Source organism: Sinocyclocheilus rhinocerous, unplaced genomic scaffold (assembly GCF_001515625.1).
Source record: "Sinocyclocheilus rhinocerous isolate Xijiao unplaced genomic scaffold, SAMN03320098_v1.1 scaffold1008, whole genome shotgun sequence".
Taxonomy (NCBI): domain Eukaryota; kingdom Metazoa; phylum Chordata; class Actinopteri; order Cypriniformes; family Cyprinidae; genus Sinocyclocheilus; species Sinocyclocheilus rhinocerous.
This window is the reverse complement of record NW_015632723.1, coordinates 185,998-212,356: the sequence shown is the minus strand read 5'-3', so window position 1 is coordinate 212,356 and position 26,359 is coordinate 185,998. Positions and strand designations below refer to the sequence as shown.

At 36.4% G+C, this 26,359-nt stretch overlaps 3 protein-coding genes across 3 annotated transcripts in view; 1 reads left to right on the top strand and 2 right to left on the bottom strand.

The window, feature by feature from the left end:
* Window positions 1-702: 702 nt before the first annotated feature.
* LOC107742881 (uncharacterized) lies at window positions 703-11,900 on the bottom strand. The gene is made up of 3 exons (XM_016555955.1): window positions 11,760-11,900; window positions 6,245-9,166; window positions 703-2,208 (listed from the first exon to the last, which is right to left on the bottom strand). The coding sequence occupies exons 2-3, from the start codon at window positions 9,123-9,125 to the stop codon at window positions 1,178-1,180; spliced, it is 3,912 nt and encodes a 1,303-aa protein (XP_016411441.1). The 5' UTR covers window positions 9,126-9,166; window positions 11,760-11,900; the 3' UTR covers window positions 703-1,177.
* Window positions 11,901-22,683: 10,783 nt separating this feature from the next.
* LOC107742893 (phosphopantothenoylcysteine decarboxylase-like) lies at window positions 22,684-24,798 on the bottom strand. Its single transcript, XM_016555971.1, has 5 exons — window positions 24,388-24,798; window positions 23,651-23,746; window positions 23,367-23,495; window positions 23,102-23,270; window positions 22,684-22,860 (listed from the first exon to the last, which is right to left on the bottom strand). Exons 1-5 carry the CDS (start codon window positions 24,529-24,531, stop codon window positions 22,787-22,789), a joined length of 612 nt encoding a protein of 203 aa, XP_016411457.1. The 5' UTR covers window positions 24,532-24,798; the 3' UTR covers window positions 22,684-22,786.
* Window positions 24,799-25,387: 589 nt separating this feature from the next.
* hacd3 (3-hydroxyacyl-CoA dehydratase 3) overlaps window positions 25,388-26,359 on the top strand; it is a 6,361-nt gene continuing 5,389 nt past the window's right edge. The window contains exon 1 of the mRNA XM_016555954.1: window positions 25,388-25,571. Coding sequence (XP_016411440.1) covers window positions 25,491-25,571 — 81 coding nt within the window. The 5' untranslated portion in view covers window positions 25,388-25,490. The remainder of the gene's footprint in view (window positions 25,572-26,359) is intronic.

Below are 26,359 nucleotides of genomic sequence, written 5' to 3'. Positions count from 1 at the left end.
TTCCACTTATTTCAGAAAAATAAAAAAGGTAACTAAGAGGTTAAAGTCAAAATGTGAGATACAGTACTAATCAAAAGTCTGGGGTCAGTAAGTTTTTTTTAAAGGATACTTTTCTTCAGCAAGGACATTAAATGGATCAAAAATGACAGTAAAGACATTTATAATGTTATAAAACATTTTTAATTCAAATAATTTTTGTTCTGAACCTTCAAAAATCCTGAAAAAAATGTATTATGGCTTCCACAAAAATATTAAGCAGCACAAGAGATTTCAAAGAAATTTTTGAACAACAAATAAGCATGCTTTCTGATCATGTGACACTGAAGTGTTCTGAACCTTCAAAAATCCTGAAAAAAATGTATTATGGCTTCCACAAAAATATTAAGCAGCACGAGATTTCAAAGAAATTTTTGAACAACAAATAAGCATGCTTTCTGATCATGTGACACTGAAGTCAAGCGGCTAAAAAAATCTGCTTTTCCATCAGTAGTTAATTATATTTTAAAATATATAAAAAGTTCTTTTAAATTGCAATTTTTCCACAATATTATTGTTTTTACTGTATTTTTGATCAAATAAATACAGCCTTGATCTTGAGACTTCTTTCAAAAACGTTTTTAAAAAAACCTTACATCTGAATGGTAGTACATGAAGTTGCAATTTCCTATTTTTTTTTTTTTCTTAAAATGTATGTGTTGTACGTTTTAATAAAAAAAAAGCACTTCATGATGAATTTGCAAATCCCAAATAAATTAAATTTTTCAAAGGTGTTAAGTCAGGTATATAACATGACAGCAGCCAATATAAAAATAATTCTGTAAACAGTTAAACATCTTGCTATACAGTATTCCCTTTCATTCAATTACATGGAAAGCTTAAACAAGGTTACCAACATGTCACCTGCTGGGAATGTTTGCCAACATTATAAAAAGGGCAACAACTAAACAAGTAACAACTGAAACATTATTGACACCAGAAACACAAAGGAGAGTTGAAACTGAACATACACTGCTTACATACAACAATGTCATGTTATGTCAAGTTTTTGGGTCGCAAAGAATAATTCAAGACTTATAAACATTTGACTGCTTCACTGCTCATCAATTCAGAGTATATTCACATTTTCGAATCAATTCGGTTCTCGGGTGCAAAATAAAAACTTTAATACCGCCAAGACTTAGTCCTCCACTTTCAACCATCCTTTCTTATAGTCTAACAGCAGCTCAAGATAGTACTGCCATTCAGGCTCACTATCATATTTGACCTCAAATACAGTTTTCAGTGGGTTGGTATGTGGCTCATGGATGCGCAGCACCACTCCTCTGTACCACACTTCTGTTTTGTCGCTTTCCTCATACAAATGCCGAATCCTCTTTCCCACCAGGTCAGGATATCTGTTCTCCATGGCCAGATGGGCAGACTGCCCAGCGGAGCGCAGGACCCATCTGCGTCGGTGCTTGGAACCATGTTTTTTGGAGAGGTATGGATGACTTTGAGAGTATGAACTGAAAGAAAACTCCCTGTCCTTGTGGCGCCTTTTGTGCCGGGATGATTTGTGTTTCTTTTTTCTGTAATGATCGCTGTCTGTGCGTCTGAACCGTTCAGGAGCTTCCAAAGAATCAGTGACCTTCTGGTAGTGGGTGACTCTACCCCCGCGGCCCTTATTGTAGAAGACCTTCCTCAGCTTGAGGACCATGCTGGAGGGCCCTTTGGACAAGCCCTGAGATTCTGCTGAGCTGGATCTGCGGCTCTGAAAAGACATCAATGACGTGCTTTCGGTCTCTTCACCGGTGCTATCAGAGGAGAAGTCAACAGAGGTCAAAGGTCGCCCCCAGGCAGAGTTCTCAGGCTCTTCTTGGGTTTCATCTTCGATCTTTACCTCCACATGTGGTCCCCTTTCATTGGAAGTCAGAGGAGACACTTCCCATTCATCTCTCTCTAAGGAACTGACGACGCTCCATCTCGCTGGTTCCTCAGTGAACTCATCCTCTTGTGATGATGAACTGGTCTCCTCTAAAAATGTCCTCTTGGAGGAAATCTTTACTCTGCCTTTCTTTCTCTTCAGGCAAAGTTGTTTTTCCAGCTTGTCCACACATGTGAGTGGTCTGGAGGACTCGAGGTAGAATTCTTCAGTGCCATTCACACGACCGGCTGATTCATCTGAGCCGTCCGTGTTCTCTCTCTTCAATGTTAAGCTGGTTTCTACTCCTGTAGAAAGAAAAGAATCGGAATTTAGTATCAGCATTTCTTGACTGACAATTATTAAAGCTAGATTACAATTAAAGAACAATTAATTATTAAATATTATTATTAACCAATGGATTAATATTGACTAAAGCAGAATAGGGATAGTTCACCCTAAAAGTTATCATTTACTCAGGCTACGTCCACACGAAGCCAGAGCTTTCCCTATCCGATCTTTTTTTCCCCCTCGTCTCAAAAAATATCTGCGTCCACACGAAACCGACACAAACCGATGTAGTATACATGCCAGACCAGTATGTGGCACTGTAATTCTGCCACAGAGATACACTAAAAACGGAGAAGGCGCCTTGGACTATGCGCATAAACCTTGCGCGCGGTATACAAACAAACATGGAACAATATATTTATTAATCTGTGTTAATGTTAGTTAATAAAAAGACAATCGTTCAGTGTTTGTTCATGTTTTTGTTGCTGTTACGTGACGTAGCGATGTCTTGACTAGGGCGAGACGTAAACCGACACAAAACGCTGTAGTATACATGCCAGACCAGTATGTGGCACTGTAATTCTGCCACAGAGATACACTAAAAACGGAGAAGGCGCCTTGGACTATGCGCATAAACCTTGCGCGCGGTATACAAACAAACATGGAACAATATATTTATTAATCTGTGTTAATGTTAGTTAATAAAAAGACAATCGTTCAGTGTTTGTTCATGTTTTTGTTGCTGTTACGTGACGTAGCGATGTCTTGACTAGGGGGCGAGACGTGGGCTGATGGCGTCATTGTTTCAGAAAATATACGGATTCGCTGTCCACACGAAAACGCAAGGGCGGCGTTTTCAGATTTATCCACTCGGGGACCCGGTTTCAAAAAATATCGGTTTCACTCTCCCAAAACACGTCTCCGTGTGGACGGGGTCTCAGTCTCATGTTATTCCAAAACTGTATGTCTTTCTTTCTTCAACACATACATTAAATACATAGAAATATTACCTATTATGTTTAAATATCCCAATATTCTTCACAATATCTTTTAGGTTCCACAGAACAAGAAAGTCATACAAGTTTTGGAAAGACAAAGGTGCATAAATGGCACAATTTTCATTTCTGGGTGAACTATCCCTTTAAGACTCATTAGCATATTCAAAGTTTGCATAGAATGATCATTTATTCAGCTTTATTTAAGAAAATAGACAATCACTCAAACAGAGGGTGCAGATAACATAGCAAACAGTAGCTCTCTCTCTCTCTAAAAAAAAAGGAAACTTTCCCAGCAACTCGATGGAGCATATTTGAATGTTTGCAAGCATAAGGCATGATTTTCAGCAAATATTGAATCTCTATTCAGATTTCACACCACTTTATGAACCTTTATGGTGCGTTTATTTATTTTCATTTTTTTTCTCTCAACAACAAAAAAAGAGCAGCCAGGATAACATATTTTGTGTTTCATAAAAGACAAAAAAAAAATAACACACAGTTTTGAAATGACATGAGGCCAAATAAATGATGAAATAAATGTCACTTTTTGTGTGAATTAGAACTTTGAAGTGTTCAAGCATTCACACAGGACACGTTCTTGCATTCTGAGGTACTGTTGGTGTAAATCAGTCTGAATTTTGAGATTTTTGGCTGGTGCCTGAATTTTGAAAATGTTACATAGAGTAAAATGTTGTTGAATTTTTTAAAAAGCATATAAAGACCCTGTTTCCAGTTCCCTCCACATGCTTTTAGAAACATTCTTGTGGTAACATGACAGTAGCACCAATAAAATGTGATCGAACTGGTTACTAATAATAGAAGAAATATTTCCTAACCATGCCAATAATAAAAATATGCCATTTGATGAAATATAATAGGTGAGAGCAATTTTAAAATGTGTCAGAAATCATTTAAAAGGCTTCAAGTGATAGAAGAACACAGCAGAAAGAGTTGGAAACAAAGAAAAAGAAAAAATAAGGATTTCTTAAAAAGAAAAAAATAACTACTACACCTTTAACTATGTTCACTAAGTTTGTGAAATGTACAAAGAGAAAAAACTAATTGAGTGCTGTGTAACTGATGACAGACAGCTGTCAAAACCTGGAGGACTGTAATGGCACTGCAGGTGAGAAATGCAACACCAGTGCATATGGCAACACCTTCCATCCTCCACCCGCCTTAGCACACCTCCAAAAGCACACTAACTTCTTTCCCTGAAATGTACGTGTCTGAAACGGAAAGATATCCTAAAGCATATCACTGTTCCGTTCCAGACAATATCTGATCAGAAACACACCTGCAACAAAACTGCACCAGCAAGGAACTGTGATTGCATGAGCAGCTCAAAGATTTACAACCCTCTCTACAACGGTCAACAAAAACTATTTGTGATTGGAGGAGGAGTTTTGGGGACAAAGTAATAAGAAGGTACCTGGGCATTTTTTGGACACCATCTGTAGCAGTGGAATCTGCAAAAACAAATGTGTATCAAATCAAAAAAAGTATGACAAAAGTATGATAAAAAAAAAAAAATCATAAAACATGAACATTAAAACCACAGGTTAACTCATGTATGGCTGATCTTAATATAAAAAAAGAAAAAGAAAAAAAATTATATATTTAAAATGATTTTTGTTCTTTCGATCTAGGACTAAACCTTAATATTATATAATATAATACTATATAATATTAAGCCTTCTACCTAAAGAGTAAGATCTCTGTAAGATCTTATACAAACTAAAAATCCAACAGACAACACAATAGTTCTGCTTATTTTAGAAATGTGGAACTGAAAATTAAGAGTACTAAAATTATAACACAAAGTTTCAGTTTGCAAATTTATCCTTCCAAGTACTATGAAAGTTACTATGATATTAAACCCCAAGTAATGCATTTGTGAATTTAACATGGAAAATAAAACGTTTGTAAAATGTCTTCTGTCCTTGTGACTACTTATTTTAAAAGAAACCTGTTACAGAACTATTAAAATGGAACCACAAGTCTGATACTTAAGAGTGTTTTCTGTAACCGAATATGCCACAGTATGTTTCAAGCAACAATGATAAAAGTACCATCATCACCATAGTACCAGTCAGATCCAAAAATAAGCAATGATTTAATAAATACAATTTTATTAGAGGTGCCAAAAAGTTTTATTAGGGATGCACCAATATTAAAATACTACTACTAGATAGAAAGCAATGTTTCATGAAATGTTTCATGTTATGGCCGACAACCGAAAATCATTGTTGATATTCAAATTCTGTACTATTTTGTCAAAACAAATTATATTTAAAAAAAAAATAAATAAATTGTTTTAAATGCTACAGGAGAATTTAGCACAGTATAATATAAATAAATAAATAAATAAATATATATATATATAAAACCTGTATACTTTGCAATATGAAAAATGTAGGCTAAAGATTACATTTAACAGTGTTGTTAAATTTGATCAATTAACTTAAAGGGTTAGTTCACCCAAAAATGAAAATTAGCTTGTGTTTTACTCACCCCCCGAGGCATCCTAGGTGTATATGACTTTCTTCTTTCAGACGAATCCAGTCGGAGTTATATTAAAAATTGTCCTGGCTATTCCAAGCTCTATTATGAATGCGCGAGCTTTATTTGACGACTTGTGGACTGTTCAACTGCAACACCCGCTGACTGCAATGATAGAGCTTGGAATAGCCAGGACAATTTTTAATATAACTCCGACTGGATTTGTCTGAGAGAAGAAAGTCATACACACCTAGGATGCTTCGAGGGTAAGTAAAACACAAGCTAATTTTCATTTTTGGGTGAACTAACCCTTTAAGGTTAGTGTTACTTGGCAACAAAGATAATCTAAATGTAAAAATGGAAATTAGTTTTAATTTAATATCCAACAATTAAATATCTCATATTGACTAATATGATAAATACATTTTTAAAAAACAATGATTTTGGCCATTAACTGATATGATAGCAATATTTTGTGCATCCATAAGATTTATGAAACAGTTCAAAACTTAATGTGTCTTATGCTAATAATAGTTAATCATGCAGCACTCACCAAGGAACTTGCAGACATTGGCATGGTAGAGAAGGTTGAGGACATCAGGGTATATATCTGGCAGATGTTTAAGGGACAGAAGTCTCCGGAGTTTGGAAGAGAAGGCCTTTCCGTGGAGCGGAGTCAGCTGCCTCTCCTCTGAGAGGGTGGTGGGCCTGAGCTCCAGCCGATGCTCCTGCAGGACCTGGTCTATGAATGCGCCTTGAATCTGAGGAAACAGCACCTCTTTGACCACCAACATGGGAATAAACACCGCACCGGCCCTCATAACATGAGGAAAGGGACATTCGCGGCTTTCAACATACTTTTGAAGTTGGCAGACCACTTTTTTAAGAGCCACCTCCATCTCATCACCTTTCAGCCATACTTCCCTCATTTTCGACCCCAAGAGACAAGACACCTTCTGATCTTTGCCTGATTCTTGAAGGCCCAGTCTGCATAACCAGTCCCTGAGCTCCTGACATGGGGTTTGATTAACATAAAAGTATATGAGTCTACAGAGAGACTGATGAAGCTCCATAAACTGATGACGGGCATGTTTGCTGCTACATATAATTGGCTTGGCCTCCAGTGGAGACCGAGGAACCTCAACGGGTTGGGTTACTGGAGCTTTAAGGACCTCAGGGATGACTATTTTAAAATTGGCCAATTTAAGGCAATGAGGTGGGATTTTAGTGAGGGAGAATTTAGTCAATGGAGGGGGTGCTGGAGGTGTTGAGGGCAATGTAGGAACTGGAATGGAGTCCATGTTGTCTTTCACAGCATTCTCAGTCTTGCATGTAGCTGAAGATTCAGACTTTTCTAATAAGGAAGGATTGCGTTCTTCTTCAAAGTCACTCTTTACTACAACATGACAAGGAAGAGAGTCAGATATACTTGTGTCTAGCTCCCCTTGCTCTTTTTTTACCTCAGAATTGTCCGCCTGATGATTCATCTCCTCAGCAATGCTCACTTTCATTTCCGACTGACAAGCCACTTCATCTGGATCTAATTTTTCTTTTTTGATCTTTACAGTCTCTGGCATTTCAACTGGACCTTCACTGTTAGCTGGTGACATTTGGGTGTCTTGTTTCAAGCTGAGGTCCCTTTCACCTGAATTTGGTTCTAGATCACAGTTTTGAATTTCCGGGTCTTGTTTAAACCGTGTCGCCTTAGGCTGTGTCTTTAGACTTTTTGAATTCCCTAGTGAAGACAACATGCCTGTAGCTTCGAAATAGACTTTATAAGGAGCCAAGCTAAAAACTTTATTAATAACTGGCATGGGTGGGGAGGACGGTGACTGAGGCTCATTATCTGACAACTCATGGGTTGAGTCAATCTTTTGCTTTTTGCTGGCCATGTCTGTTTCAAGTTCCTCTCTGGGTCTTTTAGCTAATACATGTTTGTCGGATGGATCTGAAACACAATGTCTTATCTTAAGTTCATCTTCACGGGACTTTGTGGGAAATTCTTTGGAACTGCCTACAAGAAAGCCAATTTCAGACATCTCTGAGTGTTCAAGGGTAGTGGTGTTACTGAAATGTCTGTAGTGGGCCAGAGTAGGATGGAAAGCCTCAGAAGTTCCAGACTGTCTATAAAGTTCCAGAGGGGAGTCGGGTGTCTGCACCCTTCGTATAGAAAAATCAAGTGGTCGCTCTGATTGATGCATTGGGAAAGGTGGATGTGGCCGATCGTGCATGGGTGCTTGGTTACTACTAAAATGCACCACATATGGATGATAAGTAGGATATTTTGGTACCATCGGATGGTGTGGGGGGACAACAGAGCAGGACGGTGACATTAAGTCAGCTCGAGGTGAATGGAATTGACCCATGTGATGATGCGGACCATGCTCATCTGTGATAACGTTGGGATCTGCTCGGTAAGCCTCATGGTGACTCTTAGAGTAATAGACACTGGGACATGGAGCAATTGATGTGTATTTAGATATGTGAGGATGATCCTGATATACTTTTGAAGGAACTCCAAGGTGTGCCAATGTCCTTGGGTCATAAGTATGGGAAAGACCCTTGTATATCTGTGCGGGAATTGGGGCACGTTGGCAGTACTCTGGTGTGGAACCAATAAATGGTTGTGCAGTGTTGTAAGTATAGCTTGGTTCCATTAAAGAAAGTGACCTTCTGGGCTCGTTTGATCTGATACCATGGTAACTCTGGGCCTTTCCATCCTTTATACCCTCCGCGCCATGCTCTAACTGCAAAATCCTCTGTTGCGCCAATGCCTCCTGGCCCTTTTTATGCAGATAGGCCAAGCGGCTAAAATGAGCAGCCCATTCGTCACCATATATGCGAGGGGACATCCTTTGTGATCCACGTTCCACACCGTAGTTATGCCCTGCGGTGCATCCACGCTCAGTGCAGCAGGGACTATGACCGTATACCGGTTTTGGAATAGCCAACCCAACACAGCTTTCCGCATCTGATCCTCCAATGTGACCCTTGGGAACTGCCACTGGTGAGATGACCCCAGCCGCCCTGGGACTGTGCTGTCTGGGATTGCTGGCATAATAGGCCAACCTCTGCTTCGCTGCCAACTCTTGAGGTACAGCACAGCGTCCACCACCAGCATCCACATGGAAAGACACTTTATCAGATCTGTAAACGGTTGGAACTGTAATTGACCCTTCAGTGACCGATGAGTGAATCCCCGGGCTCGGCCCCTTTCTCACGCAGGTTTTTGAAGGGCCCCATGGAGAAGGAAAGTCAAGTGTGTCTTTTCCACCAAGAGAGTATGGGAAATAAGCTCTGCTGACTTTGTCATGGGAATAGTGTGGTAGGTTGTCGGCTTTAGGGAGCCCAGTGGGGACTACAGTGCCAATGCCACCTTCCATATTACTTTGAACAAGAGGGTCGCTGCAGCTCCGTCCCTGCTTACTGCTCATCTTAGACTCCTGGGATCTGGCTTGACCCAGCTAAATCATAGCTATACAAGAAAATAAGAAGAGCAAAAACACTTTTTGAGATTATATGTTATAAGGAAATAAGAGTTATCAATGCTGTACAATCATTTGAATGAAATATTTATACAAACATTCACCCAGCTTCACCTCTGTGGTTTATTTATCTACTTAGCAATACCTTCCTTTCTGTGGTTTTGTCAAAACACAGTTGCCTGACTTTACAGTTCTTTATTCTATTTCCACAAATACCATGTGACAGGTTCCTCCAAACATTAGGAAGAAATGTGTGAGCGGTAACCACAACAACAAGAAACACACAACAGTGGGTGCACCATACTTCCTTTGCGTGCAAGAGCATCTTGCAGTTTGGCAAATTACATCAAAGTTAATCAGATGTGAATACGTACAAATGTTCCAACTGTCACATGCATTTTAAATTCAGTTAGGACAGAAGAAAAGATAATAAAAAATATATATATAATTTATGCATGAATATGTATACACACACACTCACATATATTTTAATCTTTTTTATTTTTAATCAATTACTCTTACTGGACTTTTACTATTAATAATATTGTTTTTGTATCTTTGGTTACACATTTTGACATATACATATAATTTCATATGTACGAAACTTCGCTTCCTTTGCTCCTGTTAACAAACGTTGGTTTTCACGTAGTCTCAGCCTCAGACGTCACGCCCATGGACCGTTGGCAAAATGTCTGATGCATATGGGACACAAAAGTGGAAACACTTCAGGAGTGTCGAAGTAGTCATCGGATTGGTTGAATTCTACAGGATTTCCGGGAGACGTGTGTGTCGCGTTCTTTAACATTCCACCTGAAACACAGATGCGGTGACGCCAAACCCCCTCACGAAAGAAGAAAGCCGTAGTGTTTACAACTGTGACGACGAGCGCTTATCAGGATCAACTAAACGCTGGAGTTTTAAAAGTATGTGAAATATTTAAAGTTCGTGGCATAGAATCTTTAAAATACGTCCGAGAGTTTTACACACCGGTCTGTTATTGTGGCGACATTTCCACGCCTCGAAGCGTGCCGCTGAACGAAACGAACTGTGATTGGTTGTTTGTTTGGCCGTTTGTCGGTCAAACGGCCTCATGGGCGGGCCTTGGCCAATGAAAGCTGCCATGAATTCCAGACCTTCAGCCGTCAGTCTGAAGGTCTGGCTACGCGAGACAAGTTTTCACGAGACTCACTGGCGCATGCGCAGCGTTGACCTCAGAGGTCATCTGCCCGGAACTGCTTCCCTTTACAACAGTGAGCGCAAGCTACATTAAAGTGATTATTACGTTTTTAATATGGATATTTTTCTTACAAAAACGCATCGATTCGCTACAGAAGGCCTTTGTTCACCCCCCGGAGCCGTGTGAGACTTTTTTTATGGATGGGCGCTTTTTATTTAACTTGTTTTGGACTGAAGCATGCAACACCCGCTGAGTGCCATGAAACAGCTTGAAAGATTAAAGACAATTTTTAATATAACTCCGACTGGATTCCTCTAAAAGAAGAAAGTCATATACACCTAGGATGACTTGAGGGCAAGCAATTTATGGGCTAATTTTCATTTTTGGGTGAACTAACCCTTTACCATACTTTCTCTCTGCATTACTTTATATTTTTATAATATAAAATGTTATATAAAATGAAACTTGTAGATTTTTATAAAACTCAATCTACACCATTTTAAAGGTGTTCACTTAGAGGGGAGGTGTACTCATTCCCTCTGGTGATGTTCCCTAATGAGCAAAGAGAGCATAATGAAGCTCACAGGAGGGCAACACTAGGCTTGACAGTGGCAGTGAAAGAGGATTTAAGTGGTTTATCAGTGGTGAAGACAGTCAGTCCCCAGATGAGGCGACCCAGAGGTTTAAAAGTGATGAAACAACCCCCAACATCTTTCAGCATACTGTGGCCGCGTGTCAAAACCTAGTGAGCAGCCTTCCTAGTCATCACTTGTGAGCATCATAAAGTCGTGCAACATTTGGAACGCGCCCAAATATGCTGCACGTGCCTATGATGCCAATGCAACAGAAGCGACTGAAACTTCTAAACAGTTATCACGTGTTATCAAAAGTATAGATTAAGATTATACAGCGTGGCGCACACGTCGTTATTGCACGATGATAAATTGAGGACAATACTCTATTGTGTGCGCGAGGCGAACATGCAAATTTACTAACGCAAATCCGAGTAAAGAAAAAATACCATTTTGGGGGACGTTTTGAGTATTTTGGTAAACTTCCGTCAACATTAACCTTAGCTAAAAGTTTTATTACACACGTCTGTGAAACGAAAGTGACAAAGCCTCCTGAGCCCGAGATATATGTAGAATATTTATCGTAATTCAGCATACATTTAAATAAACTATGTTTTTAACGTTGTTACTTCGGATGGTAGTGTTTATCATCATCATGATCTCAAGCTGAAACGTGGTCTCATTCTCCAACGACAAACTTTAAGCCTGTGACAAATACAGTTATCAACTTTCATCTATGTATTGATCATGTTCGTATCTCTTCGCCAATCTTCGACAACAAGTTTAAGTTCTAATCATCCCTAAAACAATTTTTGTTTATGCGGCAACACTCACCTCATCCACTGAGATTCCTATCCGATCGCACCAATCCATGACAACCGAAACACCCCAAAGTATAACCCAAACAGTTTGGAAGCGGATGAAGTATTGTACCAGAGAATAGAGAGACATGCTTTAACGCCGCTGCTTATTTTCCGAAAGGTTATTTCGCATTGCCAGTCGAAGTATGTCGGAGGCAGCACGTCTAGCCAATCGGAGGGCGACAATGAAAAGAGGGCGGGGCTTCAATGCACAGGCGGTAGCAGTTAAACCGAGCGCGAGGTACATTATTTACATGAACATTTTAACTTAAAATAACGTTGTAATCCGTATGGTATATATTTTTAATTAAATAGCACATTTTTATTATGTAGAATACCCTGGAAACAGTATGAATGAAATCAGGAAATTGGTCTCATTTAGGCTTCGCTGCAGGCCTCTATGATTTATAGGCTACTGTATGTTTCACTTCAGCAACTTCAGTCACCAAGTAGTACAGTGATTTAAGTGAAGCACCCAACTGTACGCTCGTTGGTTATACAGGTTGAAGAGAGAGTTGGAAGTGTGATTGTTAGATGTTCTGCAGGAATCTCGGTTTTGTTGTTTTGACCAATAAAGTCGTATTTTGGCATCTAGACTTGACTCGAGATTCTTTTGAAAAAGAAAGACTTTCTTCGACACCCGTTACAAACCATTTTATATTTAGTACAAGTGCAGGTAAAGCATAAAAGAACTGCAGTTTAAATGTTATTTATTTTTTCTGTTTTAGATTTTGCATTGGTTGCACTTGCACTGAATAAAAGAAGCAAAGTTTTAGACAACCTAAATAATTTGCTATTACAGAATGTTGGGGGGTACTGAGGTACTGTATTCTGATGTATAGAATACATTATATTCTTATTAAACGTTTTTTTAGAATAGATAATTTGATCAGCAAAACAAATTGAGTGCAAATTTTAACTGGAAAATGAACATTAATTTCAGAATGTCTTGGTATTCAGTGTCACACTTGGTTTTAACACAACCTCACACGTTTGTGACAAACCTAATGACGATGTTCTCCAGCATGATTTGAGAATGATTCAAAGAGCATCTTGTACTTCACTGGGAGCAAATACATCTGAGTGTCTGTACAAAGAAGTACCATGATACCATAATTTACCATAAAATACCATAATTTCGAACTGAAAAAAAAAAAAGCTGAATATTATTTCTTCTTCATTTAATTTAATTAAAAAAAAAACAATACAAAAAAATATATAAAAATATTTGTTTTACATGATTTAAAATCCCAAATCTCTTTTCCAGTAAAAAAATAAATAAATCCCCAGTGCTTCAGTATATTTCTTGCTACACTGGGAAATATTGTAAAAGTGCTGCAGATTTATTGCTTTTTAGTGATTTGCAGTCACTAAAACGGTATAAATTAACATTGGTTTTAACAGGAAACAATGTACTAATTAAAAAAAGGTGTTACTGCTATCAGACAGTGCCTTAACAGCTATGAGCTAGAATAAGCATATCCTGTAAGCCTACAGCATATGTGGTTTGTGATGTTTGAAAAGCCCATTCACCCATCTCTGCGTGGAAATATCACCAACTGTTAGTTTAAGCTGCATGAAAATCTTGTGATAGCAAAATCTTGGCTTGGTTGCTCAACTGAAAAAGGAATAGTACTTAGACAAACTGGACTCCTTTGTCAAGCTTCTCCAAACAATTATGTCACTCATGGAAGATGTAAAATACCAGTCAATACTTGAGATTGACATAGAAACTGACCAACATCTCTGACCATTTACATTTCTTTTCTTCTTCTTTGCAAAATAATATCCAAAACACAGAGATCCAGAAATCAAAATAACATTTTATTGATAAAAAGCAACAATGCTGAGATGTCAGCTGTTCATCTGAATTGCCTCATTTCTAACCCTCATTTTTTTTTAAAACATTTCTGTTATCAGTGATAGCCATTTTTTTCTCTCTTACACTTCTCTTGTTTTCCACAATTAATTATCTACCCTCTTGGCATTTTTCTAATTGTGGAATTCTGCCAGTTGGTCCGTTTTTAAAAATAACCTTTTATTTCACATTCCCCAGAGACTTATACATTGCATATGAACCAACGGGATGGTTTAATAATCATTTGCTTGCAACATACAGCTCTCAGCCTTTTCATTGTGACTCACACCTTTATACACAGTAACATAGGCCATGCAGCCTTTAAAATGTTTCTGACTTTCATAATACCCAGAGACTACTTCTACAAATGATTGTTTCTTATATGTTTATTAAAAATATTCCATCAGTTTCTACAACAGACGCAGAAACTGGAATATTTATTTAGTCATTTATAAATGTGGAATATATGGAATATACTTGGAATATATGGAATATACTTCTATAATACCTTCATGGAATTAGAGACTGGTACATGTACAAACACTGATAAACATTTAGTAAATAGTGGACTTATAATGTCCTAGTTTGGTCTGCACTGGCTCTACAATGTTATACATGAGTAATAATAAAAACACACCATATGAGTAATCTATTCAGTGTGTGGAATTATGATTATAAACCCATAATTAGTATGAAGAGGTGTGTTTGTTTGTATATGCCATTCAGTTTAAGGCAGCTGTTTGATTTATGTAACATACTCAAGTTCACTAAGCCTCATTAATCTAACTGGTAATGCAGATATGTTATGCATAAAGTTTATTTACTCTTGAGGCTTGTATGGAATGGTGACTAACTTCATGACATTATATCTGATGTTATATCTTCTCTGCTGGATTTATGTTTGATCAGTAAACTACTGTTGGTGCAAAAGTCAATATTGAGAAGAAAAAAAATGCAGAGGGATACCTTAGTGGAAGAGTAAAGCAGATGATGCAACACTCTCTAACTAACAGGTCTTTGTCTTTCATCTTGGAAACGATCTAGAAACACATTTATACCCTTCTGAACACTGGCATCCTTCCACATTTCTGTTCTGTTTAGAGGAATGTAATACTTCCCTTTTTATCTATCCTGAGACACAGATGTTTCCAGTCATCATGCTTATCCTGACAACATTTCAGAACAATAGATCTTGTTGGCCTAAAAAGAATGTAGAACTATAAGAAAATGAAACAGGAAATCAGCTATCATGATTCTCCCATGACCAGGAATGACACAACAATGCCTAAAAAAGAGTCTTCAAACTGACCCAACCTAAAGGTTCAAGAGTTGGACATTTATGTATCACCATAAATTAGAGAAGTCGTAACTAAGTGCAGAGGCTTACTGCTCATGTTTTCCTTCACAGAGTTACTGAGTTGCAACCAGCCCCATCACCCCCTGTTAGGACTCATAACAGTGCTGATAGGTAGTCCAAACATTGCCGGAGGGAATGATAATACCATTTCAATGTTTACACTGAAGGGTTCTCATGTCGGGAAGTTGGTGCAGCTACAGTCAGACTGATGAGAGTATGAAATGTAATAGTCTTTCTTATTAAAAATGCACAATAAAAGTGCCTTTAATAAAGGTGTGTGTGTGTGTGTGTGTGTGTGTGCGTGCGAATTGAATAAACCATGTTTAGTAAAATAAATAAATAAATAAAAATGCGCATTCATAGTTTTAAAAGAACACATTATACTCCATGAATGCGCATTTTTATTTATTTGATTTGATTTTTTTAACTGAATGTGGGTAGAGGAATCCAGAAAATTGTGAAAACTGCATTGTCACATTTATTTTATAATACTGCTGTTGTTTTGTGCTTTGAGCCTTATTTTTTTTAAATCTTATATATATATTTAAATATATTTTCTAGACTCTCAGAAATAAAGGTCCAATAGCTGTCACTTGGGTGGTAACTTTTTAAAAGGTACTAATATCAAAGACTATAGAATACAATAATAAAGAAATTTTGCTAATATGTACGATTTAGGTATGTACACTTTGGGTACTAATATTTAAGGTACTAATATGCACCCTTTTGGGGTAAATAAGGTACAAAGGTTTACCTTCTGAAAGGGTACTGCCCCAGTGACAGCTTTTGTATTTTTTTTTCTGAGAGTATAGCCTTATTTTTTAATTTTGGAAAGTTAGAATTGAATACATAACAATCATAATCTTTTAAAGGGACAGATCACCTAAAAAATTAAACTTCTGTCGTCATTTACTTACCCTCATGTCTTCACAAACTTGTATGACTTTCTTTCTTCTGTGGAACACAATATAAGATACTGATTTTTTATTTTTATTTTATGTCCATACAATGAAAGATTTTTTTTTCTGAGAGTATAGCCTTATTTTTTAATTTTGGAAAGTTAGAATTGAATACATAACAATCATAATCTTTTAAAGGGACAGATCACCTAAAAAATTAAACTTCTGTCGTCATTTACTTACCCTCATTTCTTCACAAACTTGTATGACTTTCTTTCTTCTGTGGAACACAATATAAGATACTGATTTTTTTATTTTATTTTATGTCCATACAATGAAAGGCAATGGGGTCGGATGCAGTTTTGACTTTCATTGTAAGGATACTTGTCTTTTATGGGTGCAAAATGTTTTCTGGATATAGCATGAATTGCTAATACGTTTATGCACTTCCAATCCATCTAGATCTGCAGGAGATCTGCTGGAAATATTTGATGCACACCAAGATTCCAGCTATTTGTGGAAGAAAAATTCCTTTTATTGATTTTGCATGATTTTATTCATATGCTTATGGAACATTGTGTATATTTTTTTCTAAGGAATCTCTGCATTTCAGGTTTGACACGATGGCAGAGATAAAGTACTCCAGCTGTCTGTTGTTTATTGAACCCTGTCATCTTGCTTGAGTTAATGGTTGGCCATAATTGATATAGGAGGCCAGAACTAGGTCATTTATTATCAAAATCTATATCATGTGTTTATTTCATAATAATTGATATCTGGAGTGAATCAGATACACGCACACAAAACATTTTTCATTACTACTGTAAAGTAGGTCTTTTGTAAATGATTTAAATTTTTTATTTTTTATTTTTGGGAAAGAGAATATGGCTGGTGAACAGAAAATGAACATTTTGAGCTTTTTTCTACACATCATTCTCCATGATTACTTTTATTTCTTTTTATATTATTATTGCTAGTGTTGTAGAAAGTCTTTCTCTTAAAAAAAAATCCAGATGCCAAAATTAAGAATTTATTGAGACAACAAAGCCAAGATGCCTAAAAATGCAATTAAAGAGAATGATTGAAAGTGATACATGTATAATCATTGAGTAAATTGTGGACCTACAATATTATATATGAAGAATACTGCATAATAGGTACAGTACGTCTGTCAATTGTCTAATTGTTTGCCTGTCGAGATTGCATCTACTCTAGACAAGTTGATGTCCTCTGTAAGACCTCCTGTTCCCCAATGAATGGTCTTTCCTCAGGAGCAGAGTCTCTACAGGATTTTCTACAATGCCTTGTGCTTCCAGTTTCCGTGGTGTTATGCATTAATGCCGATCAACAGATGGCACCAGGAGTGCTTTATTTAAAACCCTATAAGAGAAGATGAAAACAATGCTGTTAGATCATCCAAGTCAGTTCCCAGCTAACAAAAATATGTTCCAAGAATGTTTTGCTAACATTCCCGGTGAGTTATCAAAATGTTATTTCTGAATGTTCTCTGAACGTTCAAAACATCCAGTTTTTAAAATTGTTAAAAAAAAAAATTTCTTCATTATATTCAAACGTTAAGGGAAAATTCCATTTTATTATTTTGCACACATTATGGGAATGTTACTTTTGAATGTTCTCTGAACGTTCTGAAACAAGTAGTAACATTTAAAAACAATAGACAAATGTCTAATTAGGTTCTAATTAGGTTCTATTCTCTATTAGGTTGTCTAACACCATGTTCTCATTGTCCTAAAGTATTCAAAAAACACACTTTTTTTGCATAATGTGAAGCTTCATGAGTTCGATTTTCTTATGCAGAAGCCATAACTGTTTGCCATTTTATCTAAACAGTCCAAACAGTTCAGGAACGGAACAATATTCAGAGGGAGAACAAAGGTTGTGAAATAACTAGGGTAAAGTAAAAAGGAAGCTAAAGCATGAGTGCTTACAGCTAATGTGGTGGTTGTGACTAATTAAACACATTTTTTTTTAATTCTCAAAAAAGTATGCACAAAAATCCTGATGTTCTACATGTGACCCTTTGGAAGTTGTCATGTTTGATGCCTCAATACAATTGTTATTTCACTGAAATGTAAGCTGTAAGGTGTTTTTGCAGTTACAGTTGGAAATGTATTGACATATCTTGGAAGTCAGCAAATAATCATCTCTGGATAAGGAAGAAAACAACAGAAAATAGTGATAGTTAGGAGATAGTGAAGTTCAATGACTGAAACTTTTATCAGGCACATCTTCACCCTCAGTCTATCCAAGACGTTTATTTCTTCTTCAAAACAGATTTGGAGAAATGTAACATTACATCACTATGCTCACCAATGGATCCTCTGAAACAAACTCATCTATACCTTTGATGGCGTGAGGGTGAGGACATTTTTCATTTTTGGGTGAAATATTCTTTTAAGACATGAACTAATAATGAACAATACTTTTATGTATTAAAGTTTGTCAGTTTCTTCCTATTGTAATACAGTTTTAACATCAAGTTAAAGAATAAACGTATTATGACACAATTGAGTTAATGTATTATGAACAGTAGTGTTTATAAATAACATGATATTTATTAATGCTGTTAAAAAACTGGTTCATTCTTGGTTTTCGAAACCTAACACATGCAATCATTTTATTCTCAAATGTTTCCTGCTGTTGGTTTACAGCAATACCGTTTTAGCTGCAGCAGCACAATCGTGCTAGTTTGCATGTGTTTACTTTAACCGTGTGATATGTTTAGTTTGAGTGATGAAACCGTGCCAGCTCAGGTGCTACAGTCAGGAGCCATGAGTTCACTCAGCTGTAGAGTTACATCAGCCATGTCTGTATTACCTTTTAGCTACCTGGGGAAGAAGCACCGAGGGCCTGTCAACATCCCCAAAGGACTACAAGCAGGAAATGTGACAAGTGTTTACTCAACCTTAGTGACACCTCCAACATCAAGCAATCTGTTGGGGTACACCTGAGCCCCGTGTGTGCGCATGCAAGTTCTTCGTGTGTGCAGTTTAAAATCATAAATTAGATTTTCTATGATGATAAAACACAAGGTTCACGCATGGACAAAAACTATTGATTATATTACTATAACACAATATTTTGTTGCTCTAAGTCCTCAAAAGAGGTGCACGTAATTGCACCAGAATTGTGCAATAATTTGGTTCTTGCCGTTTCGCAATTTATTTCCCATGTAGTTTCCTGTCACTCCTCCACAAAGAACATTTCAGTGAACTGACCTTGACTAACACAGATCCATGCCGTCTATAAACTACATGTGACTAAGAATATTTTACTCTCATTTAGCATGCCAAGAGATAGGAGCCTGCTCCACATTACACTCAGTTGATTTCACTCTCTTCCAGCTCCTGCTTGATAATCGTTTCCCCTTGTGCTGGAGTGCCTGTTTTTAAAGTCTGGCTTGGCAGCCAATGACAAGAGGACACCACATCAGACTGGGGACTCGGTGTAAAGCAGCACTAAATACATCTGATGACAACACCTCAGCTGCTTTGCTAAACAAATAAGGATGAACAAGGGTTTTGATTAAATGTTAAAATTTAATGTGCCAGTGCATGCATCATCTCCCATTATGGCTGTTTGACTTACCCAACAGCTACGTATTCCTTCATTTGACATGATTAGCATGATGCAACAAAGTTCATTTCTATATTATACATTTGCCCCATTTTGACCTTTTGTTTCAACATGTCCAAATGGTGGGATATGTTAAGGTGTATATTGTCGCAATGGAAACATTAAAAAAAAAAAAACATACTTACAACCCACATATGCCTATATTCAGACACTTGACAGTGAAAAATAATTTCAATTACCAGCAATGGAAACATTTTTATTAAATAGCCTATTTTCCACAAAATTTAAACCGAGCAGCAAATTTGAAAATGAAATGATTAATCTAATAGCAAAAATGGAAAATGTAACATAAAACATGAAAATATTGCATTGGCTGACAAATACCCTATCTTAATTATTCCATTTTCTGAAAGGTTGTTTATATATTTGTATGTTGTAATATAATTTATTTTAACACCCAGCATGACACTGGTCCAAAGAAAGTTGTTTTTGAACCTTGTGTCTCTTTTAAAACAGTTTGACGGATTGTATAATGTTCACATAAGCTGTTTATCCCTATACACACATTAGCAGGATGTTACCTATCCTTTTAAACCGCAGTGACACAGATACACCCTTTGTTCTAACCCCAATGTAAGACATGTGTTGACTAGACATTTTATAAATTTTTAGCCTTGAGGAAAGGTAAAGATCATGTAGACAAGGTAAATAAATGAAACAAGAGCTATTAAGTATATTTTTATTTTTATTTATTTTATTTAGTCATTTATTAGACGCATTTATCCAAAGCGACTTACTTATTTTTTAGGATTACTGAAAAATAACACTGGCAAACACACATGCTAAAAAACAACAACTTACTGACACATAGTAAGAAATGGTTATAAAAACTGAAACAGAAGCGAAACAAGTAATAGGAAATAGGAGAAATAAAAAGCGATGCTTATCCTTTGCCGGGGTCCCTGCCCAGTGGAGTCGATGGTATTTACACTCTTCGGTCTTCACAGGAGGAGGCCGTCACGCGACGGCTGTCGCGGTAAACTAAGCTTTTTTATACCCGTCTAACAAAATACTAAATTAATTCAGCTGGACACACACTTTCTTTTAAACAAAACAAGTGTTTCCTAGCAACGACAACTGCACTACACACTAATGAGACAAGTAAATACACGTACGAGCTGCTTTTAACTTCTGCTGATAAAGACTGCTTCTCTCAAAGACTATTTCTTTACACTGTTTTCTGCTGGCGCTTGAACACACTTTCCTTATTTTCTCCGCAACAAATGGCCAAGCAAGCGCAGACACTGACAAGATACGCGATACAGAACGAGACCAAACGCGAAGTATATATATGCCATATAGGGGCAACCTATGTATACAAATGGATTTGTTTAATTTAACAATTACAGTGTTCAAATACTAACTAAAATTAAATTAAACTAAAATTCTATTTCAAATCTGTTAATCTGGTGTGCTTCCCCTGACACTCATTTCTATCATTTTTTTCTCTCTCTGAAACTTCATAAAATACTGGCATGATGTTAATAGCAGTAATACTGGAGACAGTGATTCTTTGTTATAAAAAAAATTGTACACAAAAATACCAAATTAACTGAGAGTATGATTCAAGTTTTTGGAAGTGCAAAGTAGAATTCTCCTTTAATTTTATTACAGAGGGGAATTTAAAAAGTCTGGGCAGATGTCAGTTCCCAAAATAGTATATTTTAGGAAATGTAACATTTCAACACTTTTAGAAATAAGGCGAAAATAATTAAAGACAGAATTAAACAGTATTGCTACTATATCCTTTAAACCTAGAATTAAAAAAAAAATCTTTAAAATCACACTCTATAACCACACATACTCTTCAGATGAAACTTTCCTCTTCATTTAAACGTCTAAATCGTAGTACTGTTAAAACCTTGAACATATTTATAGCACAGATTAACAGGTGTCAAATTATGCTTGAAGATGAATCTAGAAAACTTCAGCCAGAAAATGCTTCATGGTGATACTTTACAGTAGCTGAAGAGTGGCAAAAAAAAGGTAATTATATTTATGCTCGTGCTCTTGGTGTATCTTACTTAGCCAAATGAGAATCAAGGGCGGTTAACCACATATGATTAGCAGATGGAACACGTTTCTAACGGTAACCTGCAAACAGGATATGTACCTAAAGCACATTAGTACTATTTTCATAAATATCTCTTGCTACCGTTGCAGTTAGAGGCCCCTCACCCGATCTCTGAGGCCCTCGCTTACAGGTGTAAGGTCACAGAGAGAACATGAGGCCACATTCATGTCAGGATTAAGATTTTTAACATTTAAAGCAGTTAAATTATTAAGTAAACCTCACTAAACATGAATACGGTTTCCCGTAAAATATTGTACTATTATATCCTATTTGTCATAAGCATTACATGACTTTTGTGCTCATTAATCTGATGCCATTAAGTAATAACAAACTGTGTCAGTCTTCTGATCATTTATCATAATTAGTTTCAAAATAAGGATTAGCTTCCAGAGTACAAGGGATCCAAAGATTAAACAATACTGACATTCAACTAAGCTGATATGTGACACTTAATAAAGAGAAACATTTTCAATATTGAAAGAATCATTTATTTGAAATTACTATGTAAAAATAAATGGATGCAATGAATACAACCATTACAAAGAAACATAAATTACAGAAAAATAATGATTGTTTGTTTCTCAACATTGAAACATATAATTGCAAAATACTAAAATATTAAACTTTTTACATGTCATAAAGACTTGAAATTGTTTTTATTGAATGTGCAGATAACTATAGAAGCCCGTTTCTGCCATGAAAAAAGAAAAAAAGGTAATTGTGACTTTTCATCTCACAATTCAGACTCTGTTTCTCACACTTCTAAGGAAAAAGTCACATATAAACACAGAATTGCAATTTGTAAACTAGCAACTCTAAGAAAAAAAAGAATAGTGAGACGTAAACTTAGAATTTTGACTTTTTTCTCACAATTCTGACCTTTTTCCTGCAATTGTGAATTTACATTTCACAATTTTGACTTTTCTTCTAAGAATTGTAATTGCAGCTTTTTATCTCACAATTCTGAGTTTATTTCTTATAATTTTGAAAAAAAAAAGTCAGAAGTGTGAGATAAAAACTCATAATTGTGAGAAAAAATTCACAATTCCCTTTATTATTTTAAAAATAATAAAAAAATTTTTTTTATTTTTTATTAGGAATTTGGCTTCCATAGATAACCTTGTGTCTCTTGACCACTGGTATGTTTAGTCCGAGGTCATTCAGGATGTTTCTGGACGTACTGTTTGACAGTATCAACAATAGTTGAAACCTCAGCCATGGCACCTTTACCTGTGAAGACACCAAGACTGGAATGTAAGACGAGCCAAAACACAAGAAACATTAATTCATTAAATCCTCCTTTGATCAAAGAGCCTGCTACTTGAAGCCTGCCAGGTTCCATCTGTTTGATCTTCAGTTAACGAATAATGCATGAGTGATTTCACACATTGATGAGAATTGTTTTATCTGTTCTATTTTCCCTTATCAATGCAATTGCCTCATAAAAACCATACACTTTCTTAGAAGGTACCTTCATCTCCACAGACTAGTTTTTTGGCAATGCATGGTATCTCAACATAGCCAAAGCTTTTAAGTGTGGCCACTTGCTGTGCAGTGATAGGGTGCTGCCACATGGCTGTGTTCATAGCAGGACAGAAGAGCAGAGGACGGCTGGTGTCCCAGGCCCGCACCACACATGTCTGTCAGCAACAAAATGGGTAAACACATTTAGATAATGATGTATCAAAACAAATCCATAAAAAATGCCACAACAATGTAATAAATACATGACCTACCAGGAGGTTGTCACATATTCCACTGGCAATTTTACCAAGTGTGTTGGCATCCAGTGGAGCAATCACTAAAAGATCTGCCCAACGTTTAAGTTCAATATGAAACACAGGGTCAGAGCGCTTTGTCCACATCTAGCATAGAAATATAAAGAAAGCCCTTCATATCTACTATGAAAAATACTCTTATCAGGCCAGTCTGGCTTCTGATGTAACAAAGAAGGAAACAATATTATGTTGTTCTCCGAATAGTGAAAATGCATCTCTTCCTCTTCAAAGGCTGTACTCACCTCCCACTCATCCTTATCTGTGTACACACGGACAGGGACTTCATTGATATCGTAAAAATGAGTGGCATGGTCTGTGGTGACCACACGGACTTCAACCTAGTGAACAGAACAGAAAAAATTGTGTTCACCCACCAAAAAACCTAAAAAAAATATATTTTAACATTTAAAATAATAAAAAAAAATTCACAATAACGAATGAACAGGACTAAAAACTTAAAGTAAAAATAAATATATGAAAATTAATTAAATATGTTTTTTATTTTATAAAACTTTATTTATTAATTAATTTACTTGTTTATTTCTGAATCAAATGAATGAATTACTTAATGAATAAATACATTTGATCAATTTATTTATTCATTTATTTGTAAATCTAATAAATAAATAAATATTCACAAGAAAAAATATTCGTTTTTTTATATCCTCTATTTTATTAATTCTGCAAGGCAAAATGCAACAGCCACTTAAACCAAAATAAATTATTTACAATTATTAAAATGTTCTAAAATTCACCTCTATTTTAACTTAATTGTGATAAACGAAAACTTAAAAACTTTACTTTGTATTTTATAAACTAAGAGAGTAGAATAAAGTTCAATGTTGTAACAAATAGCACTCTCTAGTGGATAAATATGTGAAATGACATTGGCGAACATGATCAAATCAACGACAGCAGTGGCTCTGTGAAATCATGCATCAACTGTTTGAATATATATTCATGCATTTTATGCACTTACCCCTGGAATCTCAAGTAGTTGTGTTGCCAACAAAGGCGCCTTGAGTGCAGCTACACTGCCAGTCAAACCGACCAGAACATGAAATCTTGTACTATTTGTTTGCAAGTCTAGTTGTACTTGATCAGATTCAGAATGCTGCTGCATTATAGAAAATTCCTTAATCCTCTTGTTTACTATACAGGACTGTTTTAAATATTTGGTTAGTTTCCCCTGTCTAAAGTGTTTCTCTTGAAAGGTATGATATTTGTATCATTCATATTTGAAATGTATTTCGGGATGAGAATTTTTATTGGACATTTAAACAGCACATGTAATGAGCAGTGAGTCTAGAGTCCGTGCATGTCAGTCGTCGCTCATTCTTCAGTTTTGTCTACTTCCGTAAACATTGGAGTTGTTGCAAACATCGTCACAGCGCCGTCGCTGGCTGGAAGTACCGAGTAAAATGACATATGAAGCCGGCAAACGGATAATGTTCCTACATATAAGATGATGTACGCCTTTATTTATCAAAATGAAATATAATTTGAACTTCGTTTAAAAAAGTAATTCCCAGTGACGAATTATACTACCCATAATCCTGAGGGCAGCTCAATTATAGGCTAAATGTATTGTATTTCATCCTTATAATAAAAATCGATAAATTGATAGGTTTATATTGCACATTGTATTTTTATTTATTAATTTTTGCATAATTTATATATTATCGTCGTTCTTTCATTCGGTTGTCATCCGCAGTGCTTCATGGGCAGCGTAGTTCATTGGCTCATAAAGACGTTACATCCTTTGTCTTTTAGTTCGATTTCCGTTTCTTTAAATAAATGTTTGAATGTTGTGATTTGTCTCAGGCCCGGGTGGTTTAATTCAAGGCTTAAAACATTTTACTGTTGAGTTCTATAGAAAATGAATGGGATACTTCCGGAACGTGAAAAGGTGGGCGGCGAGTGTTGCGTTCAAGACAAGTGCACGCATGCGCATTCGAAGAAATACTCTGGAGTCTGGACAAATGACAATCCTTGGACACGTCTTCCGGCTGCTTGTTACAAGATTTACGTCGCCTGTCATTCATTTTCAAATCTTAGCATTATTGAATGTGAATATTTGCAATGCAGGCTCTCACACCTCACGTGTACTGGGCGCAGCGGCATGGGGAGATATATCTGCGAGTGGAGATCAGTGATGCACAGGTAAGAAAAACTTGCTTTGGGGCAATTATTTCATAATAGTCATTTTCTTATTCTGGTTTCTTTTCGCATTTATTGCATTTAATATATGTGCAAATCCAGACTGTAGGTGATGGAACTATAAAACTGAATGGTGTAAGGTTAATATTCAGCCTCTGTAGGTCTGTTGACAGAGCTTGCATCAAGCCTAACGTTAGATCACAGAGAATAAAAATGAAGACTACTGAAAGGGAGATCAGGACTTGATCCTGCTGGACCCATTAACCATCTGGCCCAGTTACAATGACAGGGCATGTTTTATTTACAATCCAGTTTCAGACATTGGAGGAGCATCTGCACCTTTTTCCCTCATTGCTTTCTCAGGGCAGGTTAAAGCGTGTTTGACCAGTCCTCTAAATAAGGTGAATAGATAGAATATCCTTCTTCTGCCACTGAGAGCTCTGAAACAAAGGTGGTATTGCTGTGTTATATTAATAGGTTTACTATGACGTCCCTTTATGCAAATAAATGTTAAAACAGTTTAGAAAGCTGTTACATTGTTTTCCATAGTATGTCTCCAATAAGTCAGAACAGCAAAAGAAAAAGAAAACTTTTGGCATACATAGGTCAAAACTTAATGACATCAGTTTTGACAACACTTTTTAATTGCCAAACCTGTCAACACAAGCCCCAAAAACCAGTGGTCCTCAACCTTTTTTACTCCAAGACGCCGCATTGTCCACAACAGTAGTCATAGGCACAATTAATTTTCCAGTTGTTTGGTACTTACTGGATAAGAATTTATTTATAGA

Excerpts from the sequence above, each read along its gene's own strand:
- LOC107742881 (XM_016555955.1), bottom strand. The coding sequence starts at position 9,125 with ATGAGCAGTAAGCAGGGACGGAGCTGCAGCGACCCTCTTGTTCAAAGT. Across the intron at positions 2,209-6,244 it reads CAATGTCTGCAAGTTCCTTG|GAGTAGAAACCAGCTTAACA; the intron begins GTGAGTGCTGCA and ends TTCTTTCTACAG.
- LOC107742893 (XM_016555971.1), bottom strand. The coding sequence starts at position 24,531 with ATGCAGCAGCATTCTGAATCTGATCAAGTACAACTAGACTTGCAAACA. Across the intron at positions 23,747-24,387 it reads AACTACTTGAGATTCCAGGG|GTTGAAGTCCGTGTGGTCAC; the intron begins GTAAGTGCATAA and ends TCTGTTCACTAG. Across the intron at positions 23,271-23,366 it reads GAATATGTGACAACCTCCTG|ACATGTGTGGTGCGGGCCTG; the intron begins GTAGGTCATGTA and ends TGTTGCTGACAG.